Source organism: Convolutriloba macropyga, chromosome 7 (genome assembly GCF_964194025.1).
Source record: "Convolutriloba macropyga chromosome 7, txConMacr16.3, whole genome shotgun sequence".
Taxonomy (NCBI): Eukaryota; Metazoa; Xenacoelomorpha; order Acoela; family Convolutidae; genus Convolutriloba; species Convolutriloba macropyga.
In genome coordinates, this window is record NC_134474.1 from 11,545,991 (window position 1) to 11,568,658 (window position 22,668).

At 35.6% G+C, this 22,668-nt stretch overlaps 1 protein-coding gene across 1 annotated transcript in view; it reads left to right on the top strand.

Moving 5' to 3' along the window:
• The first annotated feature begins 3,814 nt into the window (after positions 1 to 3,814).
• LOC142342093 (perivitellin-2 67 kDa subunit-like) overlaps positions 3,815 to 22,668 on the top strand; it is a 34,690-nt gene continuing 15,836 nt past the window's right edge. The window contains exon 1 of the mRNA XM_075393282.1: positions 3,815 to 3,960. Within this exon, the coding sequence (XP_075249397.1) occupies positions 3,903 to 3,960 (58 nt within the window). The 5' untranslated portion in view covers positions 3,815 to 3,902. The remainder of the gene's footprint in view (positions 3,961 to 22,668) is intronic.

Sequence of the window (22,668 nt, forward strand, 5' to 3'; positions counted from 1 at the left end):
CATAAAAACAGAATAGATCCGATTATCGATGTCGATAACATTCGCGGGGCCTGCCTAACCTAACCTGGCTGGATTGGCTTTGGGAAAAAATGTGCTAATCTCACAGCTGGACGATTTAAAAGACGTAGAGCATTTTTTACTTCGCAAGATCTAGCAGTTTGCTCGGATGCCCTAAGGGCCAAATTCTTCTCGGAGTCCACTCTTCCGCATTAGCGAAGCATCCTGTTTCTGTGACAATGGTTTTGAAGACGTCCTAAGTCAATTTGGCAGAACCCAGATCGGAAAGAAGAGCTCGTTTTACTAGCAGTACGAGCCTCTCACACACGAAAAATTTCATAATCAGTTTAAACTTAAAAACATTGATTCAGAACGCCAAAAATTGGAACCAAAAAAAGGCACGTGGAAATTTTGTAATAACGGTAATCGACTAAGGTTTGCTGAGAAACATCACCAAGGAACAGAATACGAAGAAGGCAAATCGACGGCCCCAACCGAGCCCCCGACCCATTTTGGTGGACGTATCTTTCCAATGACTTCAATCATGCTTGAATTTATGAGCTTTACGTCATTTAATTTGGTCTCTGATTCACAATCTGAAACAGCTGACTCATGTGTGCAGTTACTAAAAGTAAAATGAAAGGCCTCAATTTTCATCAGTCTTTCTTTTTAAGTCTTAGTAGAACATTACTTGAGGCCTCTAGGACTTTTAATAGTTATCGCCACGCCCGTAAAACTGGCAAATAATTGCTCTGAAACGAAGTTTGTAGCATTTATATTAGTCCTGTCGGTCTCATATTTATGCAATTTTTCGCTTGACCAGTTTTTCGTCTGACGCCTTTGAGTTTTTGTCTTCAAAAACAGGATAAACAGGTAGCGCTCAGCGGGCATTAAGTGCTCTTAGAGCCTTTCAGCTCGGTTTCACTTCAGACTGTTTTGGAGACTTATACTTATACGTTATTATACTTATGGTGTGAATGGCGGTTTTTAGAGGTTGAAGACACCCCCACTGTTGACCCCCCCCCCGCGGCTAGCTAGCTACTGACGAACCAGCGCTCGCTAAAAACGCAAATTTTTTTTATTTTGTATTTTGTTTTTCAAGCATTTTGGAAATTTTTGATATTTTTTAAAATTTTTATTAGCCCTAGGTGTCGAAGAACTTCCTCTCGGTATATTTTCTAGTGGTAATGGAATAGTTTCAACTTTTTAAATTCACGAATTTAGCATTTTTTTGACAAAACGTTTTTTTTCGAACTTTTTGACATTTATTTTTCTTTATTCAAAATTTTTCAGGCCCAGGGGCCAGAAAACAACCCAATGGGTTTGATAATAATTGACTGACAAAATTTTATATGCCATGGAATAAAAGTTCAACTTTTTAATATCACAAGTTTTACCCATTTTTTTTACAAAACTTGCAATTTTTCAAGTTTTTCGAAATTATTTTGTCTTTTCTTAAATTTCTTTAGCCTCAAGAGCCACGGAACTTCCTCTATGGTTTGATAATATGTTACTAAATAGTTTATATAGATGTAATGAAATGTTCTTCAAGATTTTAATATGACGAAATTAAGCAGTTTTTTAAAATATTTACAGTTTTTTCCTGTTTTTGAATTTTTCTTTCACCAGAGGCCCTGGGACCTCCTCCAACGTTTTATATCAAGCTGCAGCAAAGTTTCTAATGTTAATGGAATGGTGATCAATTTTTTCATGACTCCTATGTTTTTATAATTTTTGGATAAAATTTAATTTTTTAAAATTTTTTGGTAAACTTTTATGTTCCAAGTGTATGGATCTTATGAGCCAGTGAAACTATTTAAAGCTTGAAATAAGGATCTTCGATAGTCTCATGAGATCATGAAAATGTTTTGAGGATTTTTATATCTTGAATTTTAGCAATGTTTTGTTAAAATTTGCAATTGTTTTCAAAATTTTTTTATTTTTTTGTCCTTTTTTGAGTTTAACGACCATCCCTGGCCAACGAAACTTTTTCAGGTCTCGGAGATGGGTTATTCGACCGATTTTTCGAGAAAAAAATGATTTGGAACTTTTTACTGCAAAGTTGGAAACTTTTTTTTAGTTTTGTCTTTTCAGTATTCTTTATGATTTATTTACTAACAAGGCTAGAACACTAGAAGTTGCAGAGTCAAATCCCATCGTGGAAAATATTCGTGTCTCTCTTTCTTTCTCTCTCTCTCTATCTCTCTCTCTCTCTCTGTCGGTTGGGGTTCCTTTCCTTCTCTTTATCTTTCACGTTTTATTTCTCTCTCTCTCTCTCTCTTTGTGGATGCTGCACTTCAGCTACTGTTATGCGGCGTTATGTTATCATCTCTGATCCTTATTAACAACGAGTTGTAGTAGAAACGTTTTTTTTGTAAAATCACAAATGGCTTAACAGGTTTTTTATGGAAATCATTGTTAATTTCTCTCAAAAGCAATTTGAGCAAATATATGAATCCTGTTCTCTTTTATGCAATTTTTCGCTTGCCCGGTTTTTCTGATTCATTTGACTTTCGTCTTCAGAAACGGGATAAAGAGGTAGCGCCTAGAGGTAACTAAACCGTGGCTAGCTGCTGACAAAGCCAATTGTTCGCCGGTCGTTTGAGAGCAATTCGGGCGACGCTTTTTGGTTATGTTTGACTCATACTACTCAGGTTGAGGTCCCGACCCAATATGGTTTACGATCAGACCCAGCCGAGCGCACACCCGTGTGTTCCCAGACCGAAACTACAGGGTCTGGACGGAAGTTCGAGCGCACTACAGTCTGGACGACAGTCTGGAGATGGTCGGATCAGAGGTCAATTTGGTCTGACCCAATTGAATGCAATTGGGTCTGATCAGGGACCATTTCGAGCGCCTTATTTTTTTTTAAATTTTTTTCTTTTTTTACTGAGATATGTTGGCTCTGCCAAGAGGCAACAATAGAGCAGCGTTCTGATCAAAGACTCATCCAAAGTCCAATAGCTCTGATCAGAAAAATGAGTCCAGCTGATATCAAAGGCCCGTCCCCTTCAGAGGAAATTTTGATAAACTGGAGACCACGATGTTTCTTATGGAAAGCTTCTAAACTCATCCATTGAGTCAGAAATCTACAGTAAACGGTACACTAAATAAAATTTGTTCTCAACAGTTGGGTTTCTTTTTCGTTTGCAATACTTTTATCGTTGAATTTTCCTTAGATGAATTAAATACTGCAAACATAAGTTTTTATGAAATGAATATATGGCAAAGTTAAAAGATTTGTTCATAAGTAAAATATTTCTCTGATCAGACTATTTGGAGCGCATTTGAGTCTGATCAGAACCGGTTTCGAGCGCACTTCAGTCTGATCATAAATTACTGCCAAGCGCAACTGGGTCTGAACATAAATGCTTCGAGCGCAACTGGGTCTGATCATAACCTCTTCGAGCGCACTTGGGTCTGGTCATAGTCTGATTAGGGTCTGGGCAATGGTCTGAGTTTGAGTCTGGACCATGGTCTGAAGATGGTCTGATCAGAACGCTTTTGGTCTGAAATGTCTTATCAGAGACCCTTTGTGTCTGGAAAGTCTGATCTAGGTTAATTCCAGTCTGGAAAGTCTGATCAGAGATAATTTCGGTCTGGGAAGTCTGATCAGACGAAAGTTTGGGTCTGGACTTCAACCGGGGTAGGGAATTTCACCGAAAGGTCTAAAAGCAAAACGACAACTCTAAATTTCGACCGTCATGTAGCTGCAAGAGCACTGCGGATTATTATTGTAGTCAATTTTATTACGTTTGTTGAACAATTCTGAGCAAATGTGCATTGTTTACATGGAACAAGACAATATTTTGTTTAGATCAAACACAACCTGAAACGAGATTTAACTTGAACTTATTAGTAAGCGTTATATATGAGATTTGGTGTACTTTACTCTCGTTTTCAATATGAAAGACCACAAAATATATCTGATGATTATTTTCATTCTTTTGGCTTCGTCCCAGGGTGAGTTCTATCTTCATTAATATGCGGCTTTAGGTGTGAGGGCAAATCAAATTTATTTCAGATCCATTTCTAGTATTTGATTTATTAAGATTTTAACTGCTCGCATTCTCGTTTGGAAGTAAATTGGAACTATATTTTGAATTACAATTAAAAACCAAAGAGGGTAAACACTCTTACAACAAAAATATAAATTATTTTGAAAAACCAGCTGCAGAAAGTTAGTTTTGGTAAGGCATTTTAAACAAAATAATTCCCAACTTAATTAAAGCAGAAAGCGTTGCCATTTGTAAAACTCCATTAAATAAGTGTCCGTTAATCGAAGCAAAGTGGAGGATCGCTCTGCAGGAAAAAAATTTTGTAAGATTTTGCAAGAAATTTTTGCATTAAACTCTTTTTGCAAATTTTTTATTGAATTTTCCCCGACGGGTTTAACAAAAAAGCAACCACTAACCCAGCTTTAAAATCAGGTCTTTATGTCAACAGTCAGTTCATTTGTTACTCCTCTGATCGATTTTTTGGTTTGGCATTTCAGTTTGCTGGTATACTAACTAATGTTGTTAGGAAATTAAATGAGATGCATGCTGACCAGGGTATGACTAAAACTTTTAGCAATTTGTGGACTGTTTTACAGCAAATCTCCAATTTTAAAAAAAGCAATTGTGATGAAAGTTCTGGGGAACTGTTCCGGGTAATAACTGAAACAGATGATAGGGAATTTTTTTGTTTCGATGTCCAAATTGCAAACTAAGATGTTAGGCTGTACAGAAAAATTGCCCATTTTGCGAGCTGGTAGTAAATACAGATCACCTCAAGATCTACATGGAAACTAGTAATCCCACAAATAAAAATAAAATGTAGATTAAAAATTTTGCATCTTAGGATGACTGAGATAACGGTTGGATAGAAAAAAAATTGAATAGATTAATTCATAAACGCTTAATTTTTCAGTGACTTAACAATCAACAGCACCAGCAAAAAATGAACATGCAACCAATTATTGGCAAGAATGGATCTGCTTTTAATAAATGAGTTAGGCAGAGAGTCATTAATTCCTTATAGCAAAACAGAAAAGTTTGATTGCTCAAACAAGATCTGCGTTAAGCGAGCTAGTTGCTTCAAGAATAACAAATGCGGAAATGCTTCGTAATTGTCAACAAAATTACACAGTTGTTTAAAAATAGTTAAAATGAACCCTATGTTCTCTTTCAAAAACTATCTGAGTCTCCAAGCCGTATTTATTTTGTGACAGATTCAGTTTCTAAATGCCAAAAAACAAAGATTTTTTTTATAAATTGCAAGCGACGTTTATTAAATTTTCAGGAAAATGTGTTTCATAGTCGTACCTGTTTTCTCTAGTAAAGCTGGCGATATTGAAAGAAACATAAGTTTTCAATTACTTTTAGGCAATGAGAACAAACAATTATGATAAAATTCCATTTCTCTTCCTCATTTGAGAATATTTGCTAAAAATCCGGTTTAAATTTATTTCAGAAATAATTAATTTGCAAAATTAGATTTTGAGATTTAGAGATTTTCCTTAAAAATGTCGACTTAGTTGCAGTTAAATTAGATAAGTACTTTGATCAGTTTCCAAGCTTACACCTGGTGTCATTTCCATTAGTTCTTGAAAATCAAGTCATTTTAATTCGATGGCTGTCAAAAAGTCATCCAAATGTCTGGCAGAACTTTACAAATTTACTAGTGCTTTATAAACTCGCATTGCAAAAATTGGTATGCCCAATCGATAATTTTGACATAAATATCCAAATAAGTAATTAAACAGTCGATACTACGTCTACAAAAAATCTATAAATTTACTTCATAATCAGTCTTTCAATTTTATCTTCGCTTTCATGGAAGAAACAAACTGATGCATTGGTCTTTGAATCTAAAAGTCTTCAGAAGATTATCCAAGTCAATTTCTTTTAATTTAATCAAACCGTTTTGTTAAACTTTTTTGAAATTGAAATTTTTTTTGCATTTTTAGTCTAAGCTAAGTTTTCTGTATCATTTTTTCGTTTATTAGACTCCATCCACCACCAAGAAAATTTTAAGATCAATTTTCGAAGCTGATTGTAACAATCATTTTTTACTCTCTAGAAACATGTCAAAATTTGTTCTCAATCAGAAAAAAAATTGTTGACCACTGGGTTAAAAAACGCAAGAAGGCAAAAAGACGTAAGAAAGGCAAAAAAACTTTTCAAGATAAAATCCTTGATAAACACAGCTGTCAGGTTGTCAAAAAAAAGCCGAGATGTCATAATTTGTTAACTGCTGAGAAGTCAATTTGTTTAATGAGTCTATATAACGTTTTGTTGTTTTTAATAGCTGCTCTCAAACAACTTTGAAATATATTGACGATCAATCAGCTCTTCCTATATATCTTTCGCAAAAAAATATTTACTATTCATTCATTTTGCAAAAAGAGTTGGTACTTGTGATTGTTCAACCCACCCGGGCCGAGGTCTCCACCCCTAATACACCGTTATTAAGCGAGATTAGGGTGTAAAGCGTTTTCCACTCTTAAATAGCAGGTAAAAGAGTGTAAGAGTGTAATTTTAAGAAAATTACACTCTTTTTACACTCTTTACACTCTTCATTCCACTCTTTTTACACTCTTAAAAATTACACTCTTTTGTTCAATTTTTAGTGGGGAAAAGAGTGAAAAGTGTAATTTTGAAGTGATTACACTCTTAGAAATACACCGCAATTTTTAAGAAATTACACTCTTAGAAATACACTACAATTACACTGTTTTGTCCACTTATTTCCTTCTTTTCAACGGTTGTAAATCTTATCCAGGCTCCGCACAAGGAAAAAAAATTACAGAAATTTGTGCTGCAATAACAAAAATTTGATCTACGTCTTCAACACAGAATGAAGAGGAGGAGGATACAGATGACAATGAAGCCTTTTTTTGTGTTTTTTTGGTTTAGCTTGTTTTTGTTCTTCTTTCTGCAGTAGAAGAGACTTTTGCAGGTTAATGGCATGTATGATTCATCGCATAATGAGATTCAAATGCACCTTTTCAACGCCGCCGGTTGCAATCTGTTTGTTTTAATGTCCACGATACCACTGAATAATACAAAAAAGACAACGAATTAAGATTACGGGTTAATGAACCGTCGAGTTAGGTGAAGAAAATGTCGAACTTCATGAAAAACAATTGTTAATAACTTTTTGAAGATGACGGGTTAGAAAGCCTAAATTAGCTCATTGTGTTGCCTCGATAGTAAACTTTAAGAGTTTGTGTAGAAGTAAGCGCCAATATTTTGGTTTGTTCACAAAATTTTAATGAACCGTCGAACTAGGTGAAGAAAATGTCGAACTTCATGAAAAAGGTCTATTGATAACTTTTTGAAGAAGACGAGTTAGAAAGTCTATGTTAGCGCATTTTGTTGCCGTGATAACGTAATTTAAGAGTTTGTGTAGATATAAATGCCAATTTTTTTATTCGTTCACAAAATTCTAAAGAACCGGCTAATTAGGTGAAGAAAATGTCGAACTTCATGAAAAACGTCTGTTAATAACTTTTTGAAGAAGACGAGTTAGAAAATCTACGTTAGCCTATTTTGTTGCCCTGACAACGTACTTTACGAGTTTTTGTAGAAGTTAATGCCAATATTCTGATTTGTTCACAAATTTTTAATAAACCCTCGAATTAGGTGAAGAAAAAGTCGGACTTCATGAAAAACGTCTCTTAATAACTTTTTGAAGAAGACGATTTAGAAGGTCTATGTTAGCCAATTTTGTTGCCTTGACAACGTTTTTTGTGAGTTTGTGTAGAAGTAACTGCCCATATTTTGATTTGTTCAAAAAATTTAAATGAACCGTCGAATTAGGTGAAGAAATAGTCGAACTTCATGAAAAACGTGTGTTAATAAATTTTTGAAGAAGACGAGTTAGAAAGTCTATGTTAGCTTTTAGCCCATTTTGTTGCCGCGATAACGTACAAAATCAATTTGTGTAGAATTAAATGCCAACATGTTGATTTGTTCACAAAATATTAATTAATCGTCGAATTAGTTGGAGAAAATGTCGAACTTCATGAAAAACGTCTTTAAATAACGTTTTGAAAAAGACGAGTTAGAAGATCTATGTTAGCCCATTTTGTTGCTCTGGTAACGTACTTCATGAGTTTGTGTACAAGCAATTGCCTATATTTTGAGTTGTTCACAAAATTTTAATGAACCGTCTAATTAACTGAAGAAATAGTCGAACTTCATGAAAAACGTCTGTTTAAAACTTGTTTAAGAAAACGAGTAAGAAGGTCTATGTTAGACTTTTTTGTTGCTGTGATAACGTTCTTCATGAGTTTGTGTAGAAGTAAATGACAATATTTTGATTTGTTCACAAAATTTTAAAGAACAGTCGAAATAGGTGAAGAAAAAGTCGAACTTCATGAAAATCGTCTGTTAAAAACTTTTTGAAAAAAGACGAGATAGAAAGTCTATTATAGCTCGTTTTGTTGCCGAGTTAACGTTTTTTATGAGTTTATGTAGAAGTAAATGCCAATATTTTGATTTGTTCAAAAAATTTTAATGAACCGTCGAGTTAGGTGAAGAAAAAATCGAACTTCATGAAAAACGTCTGTTAATAACTTTTTGAAGAAGACGATTTAGAAAGTCTATAATAACTTATTTTGTTGCCGTGTTAACGTGCTTTATGAGTTTGTGTAGAAGTAAATGCCAATATTTTGGTTTGTTCACAAAATTTTAAAGAATCGTCGAATTAGGTGAAGAAAAAGTCGAACTTCATGAAAAACGTCTGTTAATAACTTTTTGAGGAAGACGATTTAGAAAGTCTATAATAGATCATTTTGTTGCTGTGATAACGTTCTTCATGAGTTTGTGTAGGAGTAAATACCAATATTTTGATTTGTTCACAAAATTTTATAGAACAATCGAATTAGGTGAAGAAAAAGTCGAACTTCATGAAAAACGTCTGTTAATAACTTATTGAAGAAGACAATTTAGAAAGTCTATAATAGCTCATTTTGTTGCCGTGTTAACGTACTTTATGAGTTTGTGTAGAAGTAAATGCCAATATATTGATTTGTTCACAAAATTTTAAAGAACCGTCGAATTAGGTGAAGAAAAAGTCGAACTTCATAAAAAACGTCTGTTAATAATTTTTTGAGGAAGACGATTTAGAAAGTCTATTAGAGCTCATTTTGTTGCCGTGTTAACGTACTTTATGAGTTTGTGTAAAAATAAATGCCAATATTTTGATTTGATCATAAAATTTTAAAGAACCGTCGAATTAGGTGAAGAAAAATTTGAACATAATGAAAAACGTCTGTTAATAACTTTTTGAAGAAGACGATTTAGAAAGTCTATAATAGCTCATTTTGTTGCCGTGTTAATTTACTTTAAGAATATATATAGATCTTTTTTCGACTTTGTTTATTTGAGTTCAAAATTTTCAATAATTAGCGATTTAGGTGCCAAAAATTTGGCATTTTTGAGTTACTTTGACTAAATTTACCACTTTATCAAGCCAAAACTTACAAGTTTTCGGTATCATGCTAAACTAGATTTCACGCTTCCAACAACCATGTTATTATCTTTTTAAAGTATTGCCAAACAAGAGAATGCAAGGGCAATGTAGAGACAGAAATCAGGGTCAATTTTAGCAAAATTTTCGAATTTTCAAAGTTGTTTAGTTTAATAACTTTTTTGTTACACGACGTATTTAAGAGTATATGATATCATTTTCTTGCCCATTTAATCCTCTTTACAAATATATATGGGTTGAAAAGTTTCGGTTTAATTTCATTGCCCAATTTTCCGATTTTCCAAACTTTGCTGAAAATATGCAAATTTCAGCCAAATTGTCAAAAATCGAGTTTTTATCGAGTACTTTTTTAACTTTTTTAACGCCAGGTTGATGCCCCAGTTCATGCTGATTCCAAAACATATTCATTTTTTAAATTTAGTTCAGTAGTTGTCGAGATATAAGCCGTTTTCGGACGCATACCAGCCCCCCAACCCCACCCCCCCCCCAACCCCAACCCCCCCCCAAACTTTCCATTTCATCCTTTCCGTCTCCCCCCTCCGTTGCAACCACTTTTTTTACGTATTTTTATAGTCGTACTATATTATAGCTATAGAGCTTCTCGAATATATTAGTTTTATCACTTTGATAATTTACTTCATAATTATAGCGGCTAACCCAGATGACAAAGTGAAACTTTCGTTTGCCGCGTCCATCCGGTCACGGGACACGCTTATTCGTGTGCTGTCCCGTCAAGTGACAGCAGAGAGAGGCTCATTCACTGCCTCCTACTTCCTCGAGGTAGGCATGTATAAATTTGAAGCTGAAATGAAATAGAAATTTCCGAAAGCTCAAGAACGGCAAAGAAAGTGGGAGGCAGTCAAAGGAATGAGAATACGATGTAGATTGAATGATATAGCGTTGCGAACGAATAGGTTGTACGAATAGGTTGTACGGAGCGGAGCGTTGTACGGAGGGACGATGTACGGAGCGTTGTACGGAGCGTTGTACGGAGGGAACGGGTGGTCGTCCCTAGCCTGTGGTGACCCATAAATGTTATATCGTTGGAAAGCTCTCGTCAAGGCGAATTCGATAGGCTATATGACAGTACCCAATACGAGCTTAATACTTTATCTGTACTATTATACTATTGGTGGTTTCCTGCTGCTGTTTTATTGAGCTTTGTAAATATTTGTTTCGCTTTCAGTTGAAATGGATCGCAGTCGACTGGGTAACCTCCATGGGAACAACAACTCAGCCCCGCCTAAGAAAAGGCTAAAAGCGCTGTTTGCTAACCATTAACAGCACGGACGGCTTGTGAAGGACAACATCGACGGCACCACAACTGAATTTATTTACAATAATTTTGTTGATGAAGAAGCGGTCCATACCGCGATCGTCGGCGATTCTATCTTCGACAGCATATGTGTTAAGAACTGTGTTGCCTATTCCTTATCGGGGTGGGGGGGAAGTTAATCAGTTTTTTGTGTTGCTGGATACCTTGGCCGTCTATAGAAATGTTATCCTGGCTGTAGGATGTAACAATCTGACTGCGCGCAACGGACCGGGCGAAGACCCAACTGATGTATTGGAGAAAGTACGGGTCTTATACAGTGCCATCAGAAATTTGACGAACCGCCCGAGAGTAATCGTGTGCACTGTACTGAAGCGAAACTGCACTCACTTTAACATCCAACGTTTCAACGCGCAACTAAGCCAGTCAAACTTGCATTTTTTCAAGCTGGACAAAGAAGTGCACAAAGCGAGGTCTTTTTTACCTGACGGCGTCCATCTAAACGAGAAGGGTAGGAAGGAGCTGGCTTGCGCAATCAACAAAGCCATGCGAGAAAATCATTTGAATTAGCTTAAATTTGATTGCTTTCTTTGAATAATTGTACTTTTGTTTTTTTTATTACTTTGATTTATTTGCACTATTGCAATTTGATTGCTTTCTTTGACTATTTGTACTTGCACTATTGCAATTTGCTTCAATTTAATTACATTTGACCAATTTTGACAAAAAAGTTGATTACATTAGTAGTAGTAGGTGCTAGGTGTATTAGGCGACACACAAGTTAGAAGACACGCCAATTAGCTGGCAGCTTTCATTAAGACGACGTGAAAATGACCGAAATCGGAACTGTATAATTAAAGTTGTGTTATTAGAAGCGTCGACTTAATTACGTTCGGCCGTAATAATTTGTTCGGTTGTGATAGATTCATATCAAGTCCCACGGGCCACGGAGGCATGGCTATGTTAGCTAGCAGTAATAGCCGATTAATGTTTGTTTCACAACTAAAGAATGCTACATTTACCGCTTAATGCGCGGGTAATTATCGTGAATTGCGGTGTTCGAGTAGTTATATTTGCTCAAGTGTCGGCTAAATGGTGTGTCGGCTAATTTATATGTCGGCAAACTGACCGGCCACGGTAGTAGTAATAGTAGTAGTAGAAAATTAAAGTTGACGAACGTTAGCGGGTGTTTCTGCGCGCTTCGAATTTCCACTTAGCGGATCTTTTCCGCTTCGACCGTTATTGTAAAATTTCAATAAAATTAAAATTGACGAACGTTAGCGGGTGTTTCTGCCCGCTTCGAATTTCCACTAAGCAGATCTTTTCCGCTTCGACCGTTATTGTAAAATTTAATAAAATTAAAATTCACGAACGTTAGCGGGTGTTTCTGCCTGCTTCGAACTTCCACTAAGCGGATCTTTTCCGCTTCGACCTTTATTGTAAAATTTCAATAAAATTAAAATTGACGAACGTTAGCGGGTGTTTCTGCCCGCTTCGAATTTCCACTAAGCGGATCTTTTCCGCTTCGACCGTTATTGTAAAATTTCAAAATTAAAATTGACGACCGTTAGCGGGTGTTTCTGCCCGCTTCGAATTTCCACTAAGCGGATCTTTTCCGCTTCGACCGTTATTGTAAAATTTCAATAAAATTTAAATTGACGAACGTTATGGGGTGTTTCTGCCCGCTTCGAATTTCCACTAAGCGGATCTTTTCCGCTTCGACCGTTATTGTAAAATTTCAATAAAATTAAAATTGACGAACGTTAGCGGGTGTTTCTGCCCGCTTCGAATTTCCGCTAAGCGGATCTTTTCCGCTTCGACCGTTATTGTAAAATTTCAATAAAGTTTAAATTGACGAACGTTATGGGGTGTTTCTGCCCGCTTCGAATTTCCACTAAGCGGATCTTTTCCGCTTCGACCGTTATTGTAAAATTTCAATAAAATTAAAATTGACGAACGTTAGCGGGTGTTTCTGCCGCTTCGAATTTCCACTAAGCGGATCTTTTCCGCTTCGACCGTTATTGTAAAATTTCAATAAAATTTAAATTGACGAACGTTATGGGGTGTTTCTGCCCGCTTCGAATTTCCACTAAGCGGATCTTTTCCGCTTCGACCGTTACTGTAAAATTTCAATAAAATTAAAATTGACGAACGTTAGCGGGTGTTTCTTCCCGCTTCGAATTTCCGCTAAGCGGATCTTTTCCGCTTCGACCATTATTGTAAAATTTCAATAAAATTAAAATTGACGAACGTTAGCGGGTGTTTCTGTCCGCTTCGAATTTTTAGACCTCTAACTTAAGATGAAGTAGAAATTAGCAGTTATAATTAGTTGAAATTAGAATACCCATAACGTCATGAAGATTGATGGCGATGGTGGATTTAGGCGTGAATGTACTGCGGTAGGACACGAGGTAAAAGTTTTTTTGAGCTGTCATCTTTTATTACATGTTGTGCTTTTTAAGAAACCTTTTAGAAATTTTTATAGTTTTTTTTATTTTTGATGTAAACTTTTTTGGAAATCGAAAATGTTTTCAGTTGAACGGCTGATATGGTGCAACAAACAACAATTGTGTTCAGACAGAATTTTCTGGGTTTGGAAAGTGGTTCTGCGATTGAAACCAGGTTTCTTGAAAGTCCTTTGTCTGAAATTGAGCGACTGTGGCAAGAAATAAAACAGCTACGTGAAAAAATAGATGGCTTAAGGCAACGAGTAGAAGACCTAGAAGTTGAGTATATTGAGTTTTCGGAAAGCAATGAGGAGTCCAGCTACACGACAGACAACTGCTTCCATATCAAGTGCTGAAAATATGGAGCCCATGAATGGATTTTAATTTTTGTTTCCTCAAAGGTGCAGTGTGAAACTTTCGTAGTGTTACTTTGTTTGACTTTGTTTTCTTATTCTCAGAGCTTGATCTTTTTGATAATGATAGTCGCAAAGCAATTCTTTTGATTGTAGAGTTTGATTGAAATTGTTAGTAATTGTGCTTGAAGTTAATGACACGCCAATTAGCTAGCAGCTTTCATCAAGACGACGTGAAAATGACCGAAATCGGAGCTGTATAATTAAAGTTGTGTTATTAGAAGCGTCGACTTAATTACGTTCGGCCGTAATAATTTGTTCGGTTGTGATAGATTCATATCAAGTCCCACGGGCCACGGAGGCATGGCTATGTTAGCTAGCAGTAATAGCCGATTAATGTTTGTTTCACAACTAAAGAATGCTACATTTACCGCTTAATGCGCGGGTAATTATCGTGAATTGCGGTGTTCGAGTAGTTATATTTGCTCAAGTGTCGACTAAAAGGTGTGTCGTCTAATTTATATGTCGGCAAATTGACCGGCCACGGTAGTAGTAATAGTAGTAGTAGAAAATTAAAATTGACGAACGTTAGCGGGTGTTTCTGCGCGCTTCGAATTTCCACTTAGCGGATCTTTTCCGCTTCGACCGTTATTGTAAAATTTCAATAAATTTAAAATTGACGAACTTTAGCGGGTGTTTCTGCCCGCTTCGAATTTCCACTAAGCGGATCTTTTCCGCTTCGACCGTTATTGTAAAATTTCAATAAAAATAAAATTCACGAACGTTAGCGGGTGTTTCTGCCCGCTTCGAACTTCCACTAAGCGGATCTTTTCCGCTTCGACCTTTATTGTAAAATTTCAATAAAATTAAAATTGACGAACGTTAGCGGGTGTTTCTGCCCGCTTCGAGTTTCCATTAAGCGGATCTTTTCCGCTTCGACCGTTATTGTAAAATTTCAAAATTAAAATTGACGAACATTAGCGGGTGTTTCTGCCCACTTCGAATTTCCACTAAGTGGATCTTTTCCGCTTCGACCGTTATTGTAAAATTTCAATAAAATTAAAATTGACGAACGTTATGGGGTGTTTCTGCCCGCTTCGAATTTTCACTAAGCGGATATTTTCCGCTTCGACCGTTATTGTAAAATTTCAATAAAATTAAAATTGACGAACGTTATGGGGTGTTTCTGCCCGCTTCGAATTTCCACTAAGCGGATATTTTCCGCTTCGACCGTTATTGTAAAATTTCAATAAAATTAAAATTGACGAACGTTATGGGGTGTTTCTGCCCGCTTCGAATTTCCACTAAGCGGATATTTTCCGCTTCGACCGTTATTGTAAAATTTCAATAAAATTTAATTTGACGAACGTTATGGGGTGTTTCTGCCCGCTTCGAATTTCTACTAAGCGGATATTTTCCGCTTCGACCGTTATTGTAAAATTTCAATAAATTTAAAATTGACGAACGTTAGCGGGTGTTTCTGCCCGCTTCGAATTTCCGCTAAGCGGATCTTTTCCGCTTCGACCGTTATTGTAAAATTTCAATAAAATTAAAATTGACGAACGTTAGCGGGTGTTTCTGTCCGCTTCGAATTTTTAGACCTAAAACTTAAGATGAAGTAGAAATTAGCAGTTATAATTAGTTGAAATTAGAATACCCATAACGTCATGAAGATTGATGGCGATGGTGGATTTAGGCGTGAATGTACTGCGGTAGGAGACGAGGTAAAAGTTTTTTTGAGCTGTCATCTTTTATTACATGTTGTGCTTTTTAAGAAACCTTTTAGAAATTTTTATAGTTTTTTGAAGATTTGGAAATCAAAAATGTTTTCAGTTGAACGGCTGATATGGTGCAACAAACAAAAATTGTGTTCAGACAGAATTTTTTGGGTTTGGAAAGTGGTTCTGCGATTGAAACCAGGTTTCTTGAAAGTCCTTTGTCTGAAATTGAGCGACTGTGGCAAGAAATAAAACAGCTACGTGAAAAAATAGATGGCTTAAGGCAACGAGTAGAAGACCTAGAAGTTGAGTATATTGAGTTTTCGGAAAGCAATGAGGAGTCCAGCTACACGACAGACAACTGCTTCCATATCAAGTGCTGAAAATATGGAGCCGATGAATGGATTTTAATTTTTGTTTCCTCAAAGGTGCAGTGTGAAACTTTCGTAGTGTTACTTTGTTTGACTTTGTTTTTCTTATTCTCAGAGCTTGATCTTTTTGATAATGATAGTCGCAAAGCAATTCTTTTGATTTTAGAGTTTGATTGAAATTGTTAGTAATTGTGCTTGAAGTTGATGTTTTTTTGTCTTTTCGCTTTCTTCGTTGGATTGAAATTGACTCTCAATTAAATGAATGTTAACTCAAACGTTTTTGACAATTTTCTCCGTTATTTTTTAAATTTCTGGATTGATCTGTTTTTACTGACCTAACGATTTCAGAAATGCCAATGAAAATCGAGTTTGTTTTCCTGACAGCAGGTTGTCAGGTGTTAAAAATTGGGTTATTTGATGGGCGTTGGCTCAAGAGCTTTCAAATAAATGATCGAATGAAATTAGAGAATGATGAAAAAAATAATCTGTTGATCGATGGTTCTGAAATTGAACGCGTGTTGTTAAAACACGGGCCTCCTGCGGCAAGTTGAATTCGAGCGATACCAAGAAATTTATGGGGCTTTCGCACAACAGTTTGAAAACCCAGTAAGTGGTACCCCACCTACAGGTGCAAAGTGGACCCTCAACCAAGGTGGGACACCGAGTACGAGGCTAGCAACTGCAAGTCCAAGGGTTTTGGTTAGAGCTCCTCTTTTTTCTCTCTGTGGAAGAGTTATCGCAATAAATATAATACATTTGCTGTCTAAGAAGTCAATAAAAGATAAACATTGTAATTTTTTGCGAGAAATTTAAGCAGATAAAATATCATAGCGAGTGACTACTGCAATCGTTAAGCTACTATCCGAAAATTTGGTTGATTCGTCATCAGTTCTTTGGTTTTGTCAGTTAAAAACATTCTTGTTTAGAAATGCACTAATCATGAAAGATTGCTGGAAGTTCCTAATGAGGACAAAAAACTCATCGCAGAGGTTATACAAGCATATGAGAAGACGGTTTTGTCCTGCAACAGAAAGCTGGAGAGCGAGCTCCAGAAATTGAAAACCATTGTAAGATCTTGCCTCAGTGATACAAAAGTTTTGACCAATTTTTTGGTAGAAGTGGTTTCTAGCAAGTTTTTATAAAGTTTGCTCAAATTTTGCGATCAGACTTTTCTTTCAAGAAATGGTTATTTTGCCAAGTTTTGGATAGATTGCAAAGTATCTGTATTTAGAAAGATCTCAAGAAAGTTGATGCAGACAGTGACACAGAAGAGCCAGGAATAGCTATACCAAGTTTTTATGAGGAAATTGATTTGGATAATTTCCCAACAACTTCAAATCCGGAAGAACTGGGAAGAAATCTGCGAACAGCATTATGGGGCCAGAAGGGTCTACAGAGGGAAATCATATCCTCAACCTGAGAAAGCGAAGTGCGGAAGCCTGCATCCCCCAAGAGAACAAAAATCTTTAAAGGTATAATGATCAAAAACTAAGTTGTCAAAAACTAGGTTTCAAGAATAAGTTGTCGGAAGTTCAAACTGATTTCCTCAAATGATTTTTTTCTGTTTTCGTTTTTGAAGTTTTTTGTAACCAGTTTTTATTGTGTTTGATTTTCCTAAAAAGCTTAGCTTAGGTGTGTTTTCCTCTGCTTAAGGCCTTGTACAGAGACAGTTTCTACCTCGTTTTTGGCCAGATGCGTACAATGAAGCTCGTTTGGCTGCCAACAGAGCTGGCATGGATTCACTTCGATACAAGAAACGAAAATCTGACCCTTTTTGGGTTAATGAAATGAGGGAAAAGGCAGAGGCCAAGAAAAAACGAGAGGGAAAGAAACTCCCCGAGACTTCTCAAAGTTGTGTCGATTTGAGCGAATCTGAGACCGAAAGCATTGAGTTTCCATCCAATAATCAGGAGTAGAAATTGTTGCAAGTGATTATTGAAATTTGAAAAATTGTAATTGAATCAGACGTTAAACACGGTAAATTTGAGTTCCTATATGTAAGTGTTGTCTTTTGCGGAAGCACGCCAAAGTGTTACAGATGAGAATTTGTGCTACTTTAGTTTTAATTTGTCTTCTTAAAGGTGCTATTTTTCGAATTGGAAGTTTTGGATGAAATCAACTCATTTAGGTTGTTGAAAATCAAATCACTTTTTATTCAAATGATTTAACACAAAAATAAATTTTTGCAAGAAATACTAATTGCAGATTCGCAGAAAACATAGAAGTAATTTCGCTCTAGCTAGTCTGAATGTTTTAAGATAGTTAAGAATGAAGAAAAATGAATTGTAATCAAGATTAGGAACCGTTCGTAGTGATTTTAGAATCGGCTGTTTTTTTAGTTCTGTTTTGAAATAAATTGTAATTGAGTCAGACGTTTAACACGAGGTTGATTTGGGTTCCTATATCTTATACGTAAGTGTTGTCTTATGCAGAAGTACGCCTAAGTGTTACAGATGAGAATTTATGCTAGTTAGTTTTAGTTTGTCTTCTTAAAGGTGCTATTTGTTGTATTGGAAATTTTGGATGAAATCAACTCATTTAGGTTGTTGAAAATCAAGTCACTTTTTTTTCAAATAATTTAACACAAGAACAATTTTATGTAAGAAATTCTAATTGCAGATTCGCACACAACATAGAAATAGTTTCGCTCTACTTTGTCTGCAAATTTTTAGATCGTTGAAAATGAAACGAGTCAACTTGAGATCTGAACCAGCGAAAAGCCATAATCTATTCGACTCTGAGGCTGAAAGAGAGGATAGTATAAAAGATAGCATTTTGAGGGACAACTTAGCATGGCTTTTTGTGAAAGACAATTTGATTCTTATAACTTACAGCAGTACCAACTGGCCTAAGAAATTAAAACCCTCAGAAATGTTTAGTTTAATTGAAGGAGAGAGTTACAACCTGCAATTTAAAGACCAACCTGTTTCTTGTCGTTTGTTGTCTAAAGGCAATTATAAAAAAGTAGAGGAAGCGATGAATATTTTTCAAGCAGAACTAGACGGTGGCAAAAGTCCTTCAGAATTGCGCAAAAAAGATCTAGCTGCGCCGAAGGCTCCTGTAGTTGATGATGTCAACTTTTTGAGTCGTTCCCGCATCCAGTTATGAGCAGCAGAGAAGTCTGCCTAGGGCAATCAACTGAGCGAAAGAAATATAAAAAGTCTAAAGTCGAAAAGTTAACGCAGCCAGCCGTTCTCCAGGGCAGCCAGAACAAGAACATAGTAAAAATTAAAGGTTTTAAATAATTTTAATCACAAACCAGATCATATGGTTCAAGTTGTTTCTAAATCAAAATCAGTCGCCAAATTAAATAAACAATTATACATACATACATGCACCCATACATACATACATACAAACATACATATATAATAATTTTAATCATCGCAGACGTCAGTGGGTGTTTCTGCTCGCTTCGAGTTTCGAATTGTGGTGTGATTGGAAAATTTGCTCTTTGCGTTTTTAGCAGCCCTCTGATAATCTGAGTTTCTCACAACCTTGCTCCAGTTCTTTACCTGAGATCAGCGCCAACATGGTTTCAAACAGTGGAACCAACAAAGACGATTGCGGCCTCAATTGCTCTTTTTTAAAAGAGTATCTTGATAATCACGTTCTGGAGATGAACAAGTTGATGAAAAGCTTCGAAGAGAAACGAAAGATCGACGACAAGAAGATCGCTAACCTATGTGCAAGAATTGACGAGAAAGTTAGGTTATTGTTTGCTTAACAATTTGGTATCACTCAGCCTTAATTGCTAGACCTTTTTGGCCTTACCCATGACAACTGGTAGTGACAAGTGGTAGTAGACAAATGAGTTTCTGCAAGAAATAGGCGCAGTTGGTTTCATGAAAACTTGTTTCAGGCCGCAGAATTGAAAGAAATTCGCTTTGTTGACCATCACGGCTACCAGAGCATAGACGATCATCCTTCCCGCGGCACATCTACAGTTGCAGTTATACACAACGATGAAGATCTGATGACAATTCATGCCGGATCTGAAGTCGGGAAATTTGCGCGGGCCCTCTTTGAGAAATTTTTTCCAGAAAACGAGCGTGCAGGTGTTATCCTTGAGCCGGGAAGACGTGAAACTGACGGCCGCAAAGAAGCGCCAAGTGAAATTCTCAAAAAGTTCAGGAGTAGGTTTTTTTTAGTAAAATTTATACGTCAGTTTCACCGTAGGAGTCATCATTGCATAACAGCCTTAAATAGCATGAATTAAGAGATCGATCTTTCCTCGACCTGAAAACCCAAAAACCTAAGTTAATTGATGAGCAAAAAATGACCAGGTTTTTCTGCCTGTTTTAGAAGTTGTAGAGCAAAAGTACCCAGATACACCAAAACTGGCTTTCGAGACTGCAAGAAAAGCTGCCAACCACATACATACAAACATACACACACATATATTTGAATGTTTGTATATATATATATATATATATATTTATTTATTTATATGTGTAAATATATATATATATATATATTTATATATATATATATTTATATGTACATATAATTATTTATACACACATACATACTACATACATAATACATATATACATACATACTGCATTGATACATAAATAGTACATATATACATACATACATACACATACATACATACATACACACACACATATATATTTATATAAATGTTTGTATATATATATATATAAATATATATATATATATATATACATATATACATATATATATATATATATATATATATATATATATATATATACATATGTATATATGCATACATGTATATATATATATATATATATATATATATTATATATATATATGTATATATATATATATATATATATATATATATTTATATACATTTACATACCTATATATATATACAAACAAGTATATATATAATATATGTATATATATATATATATATATATATATAATATATGTATATATATATATATATATATATATATCCATATAAATATATATACATATATATGTACATACATATATATATATATATATATATATACATATATACATACTACATACATACTACATATATACATACATTTTCCATATATACATAAATACTACGTAAATACATACATACATACATACATACATACATATATACATGTGTACATATATACATACTTACATACTTACGTACCTACATACATGCATACATACGTTAATTCATTCATGCGTTCATTCATTTATTCATTCGTTCACATTGATTAAATTCTGATTAAGTTTTTCAAGTCATATGATGATAACTTGCGAAGAATTGGTAATTGTGGACGGACAAGTAGTGCGTCAAGTCTTAAGCAAATTCGATGTAGTTCCTCAAACAATGCTTCCGTTTAGCAGTTTTGAAGAGTATGAGAAACGTTTGAAAGCAGACAGACGACTTTTTAAAGCATACTCGTCTTTAAAAGAACTCTATGAGGCCTCTATTGAGATGGGTTTCAAAATCTTGCCAGACAGTTTCGGGGGCTTTGGCCTCTTCAATCATACAGAAAAGACCTTGAAGCCTTCGCTGGAACCCCTAAGACCTTTTCCCGTTGGGCCTATTGAAAGTGTTCCTCAGGAATTACAAAACGAAATGTCTGATTTGTCGGTCATGCGCGGTAAGTTGGAAAGGGATCAACTAGTGCTATTGGGTCCAATTCGTTTTGCCAACCACTCCTGCTCCCTAGACACCAAATTTTTTATGGGATACACAAGCTCTTTCCTCCCCCACAATAGATGCATTTTTCTCCAAGTTATCAAGTCTATAGAAGTTGGAAAAGAAATCACAGTGAGCTACGGTAACAACTACTTTAAAGATGGCCGATTGAAATGTAGATGTCCGCACAAAGAGAAGCATGAATCATATAATGAAATCTTGCCACCCACGACACCCCAAGAACAACGCCTGGGTGATATTTCGACCCAATCTTTACATGCTTCGGGAAATTCAAGTGAAATTGTTCTTTCCGGAGAAAGTTTTGGTTCAAATTTTGGAGCAAGTCAATCGAGTGTTGGTACGCCTACCGATTTTGGAAGTGCCAAAAAAAGAAAATTCCAGAATCAACGGAAGAGGCGCGTGAAAAGAAGGTTGGTGGACAGTTCAAGTAGACACATTCAAACGTACATACACCATGTTGATTCTGTGCGTTCTTCAGATGTTGAAACTGAGGAGAATAGTACCCATGAGAGTATGCCTGTTTCTGCTGATGACATAAAATCCGATTCATCTTGTGAAGTTGCTTCTTTAAGTGAATCGTCATCGAATCGGCTTGATATGATCTCAGACCACGACAGTGAAGACGTAGTCGACGTGGAAAAAGACTGTTACGACCATAACAAAGTTGGTTTTCAATTTTCTTCTCAGCCTCTATTGTGTAATTCAAACGTCACTGTCCATAATGCTGCACTTGGTTTATTTGCAATTTCTGCGCGTTATTGTTTACCAGACGAAGCGCTGTATGACCTTTTAAAATTTCAAAAGATTATTCATCCAAATGACCGTCTACCTGCTCCAAATTTTTTGAAACAAGAGACAAAGGAACTGACAGAGCAATACATAAAGCACAGAGAGAACAATGGCAATGGGGAAGTTATTTATTTAAATTTTTTCGACAAATTGGTGCAGAATGTTCAAAAGTACATTAATGAAATAGTGAAATACGCAGACCCAGAAACAAAAACAGATCTAAAACTCTCGAGTTTTTTTGAGGAAGGTACAATCCATGTGAAACTTATAATTAACGTTGACGGAGTTCAGGTTCGAGAATCTAGTGATTGCTCCGCTTACCCTCTCTGGGTTGCTTTGGCTGACCTGCCACCAAAACTCAGATCATCATTCGATAATATTTTTCTCTGTTCTTTGTGGTACGGCAAAGGAGAAATTTCGTGGGATCCCATTTTTGATCACTATGCTTCTGAGATTTCAAAAGTAGAGAATATTAAATACATTGAACGTTCGTACCAAATCCGCTTCACTACAATTTTCTTGATTGTCGACCTCGTCTGCAAACATGATGTTCTGAAAATGAAAAA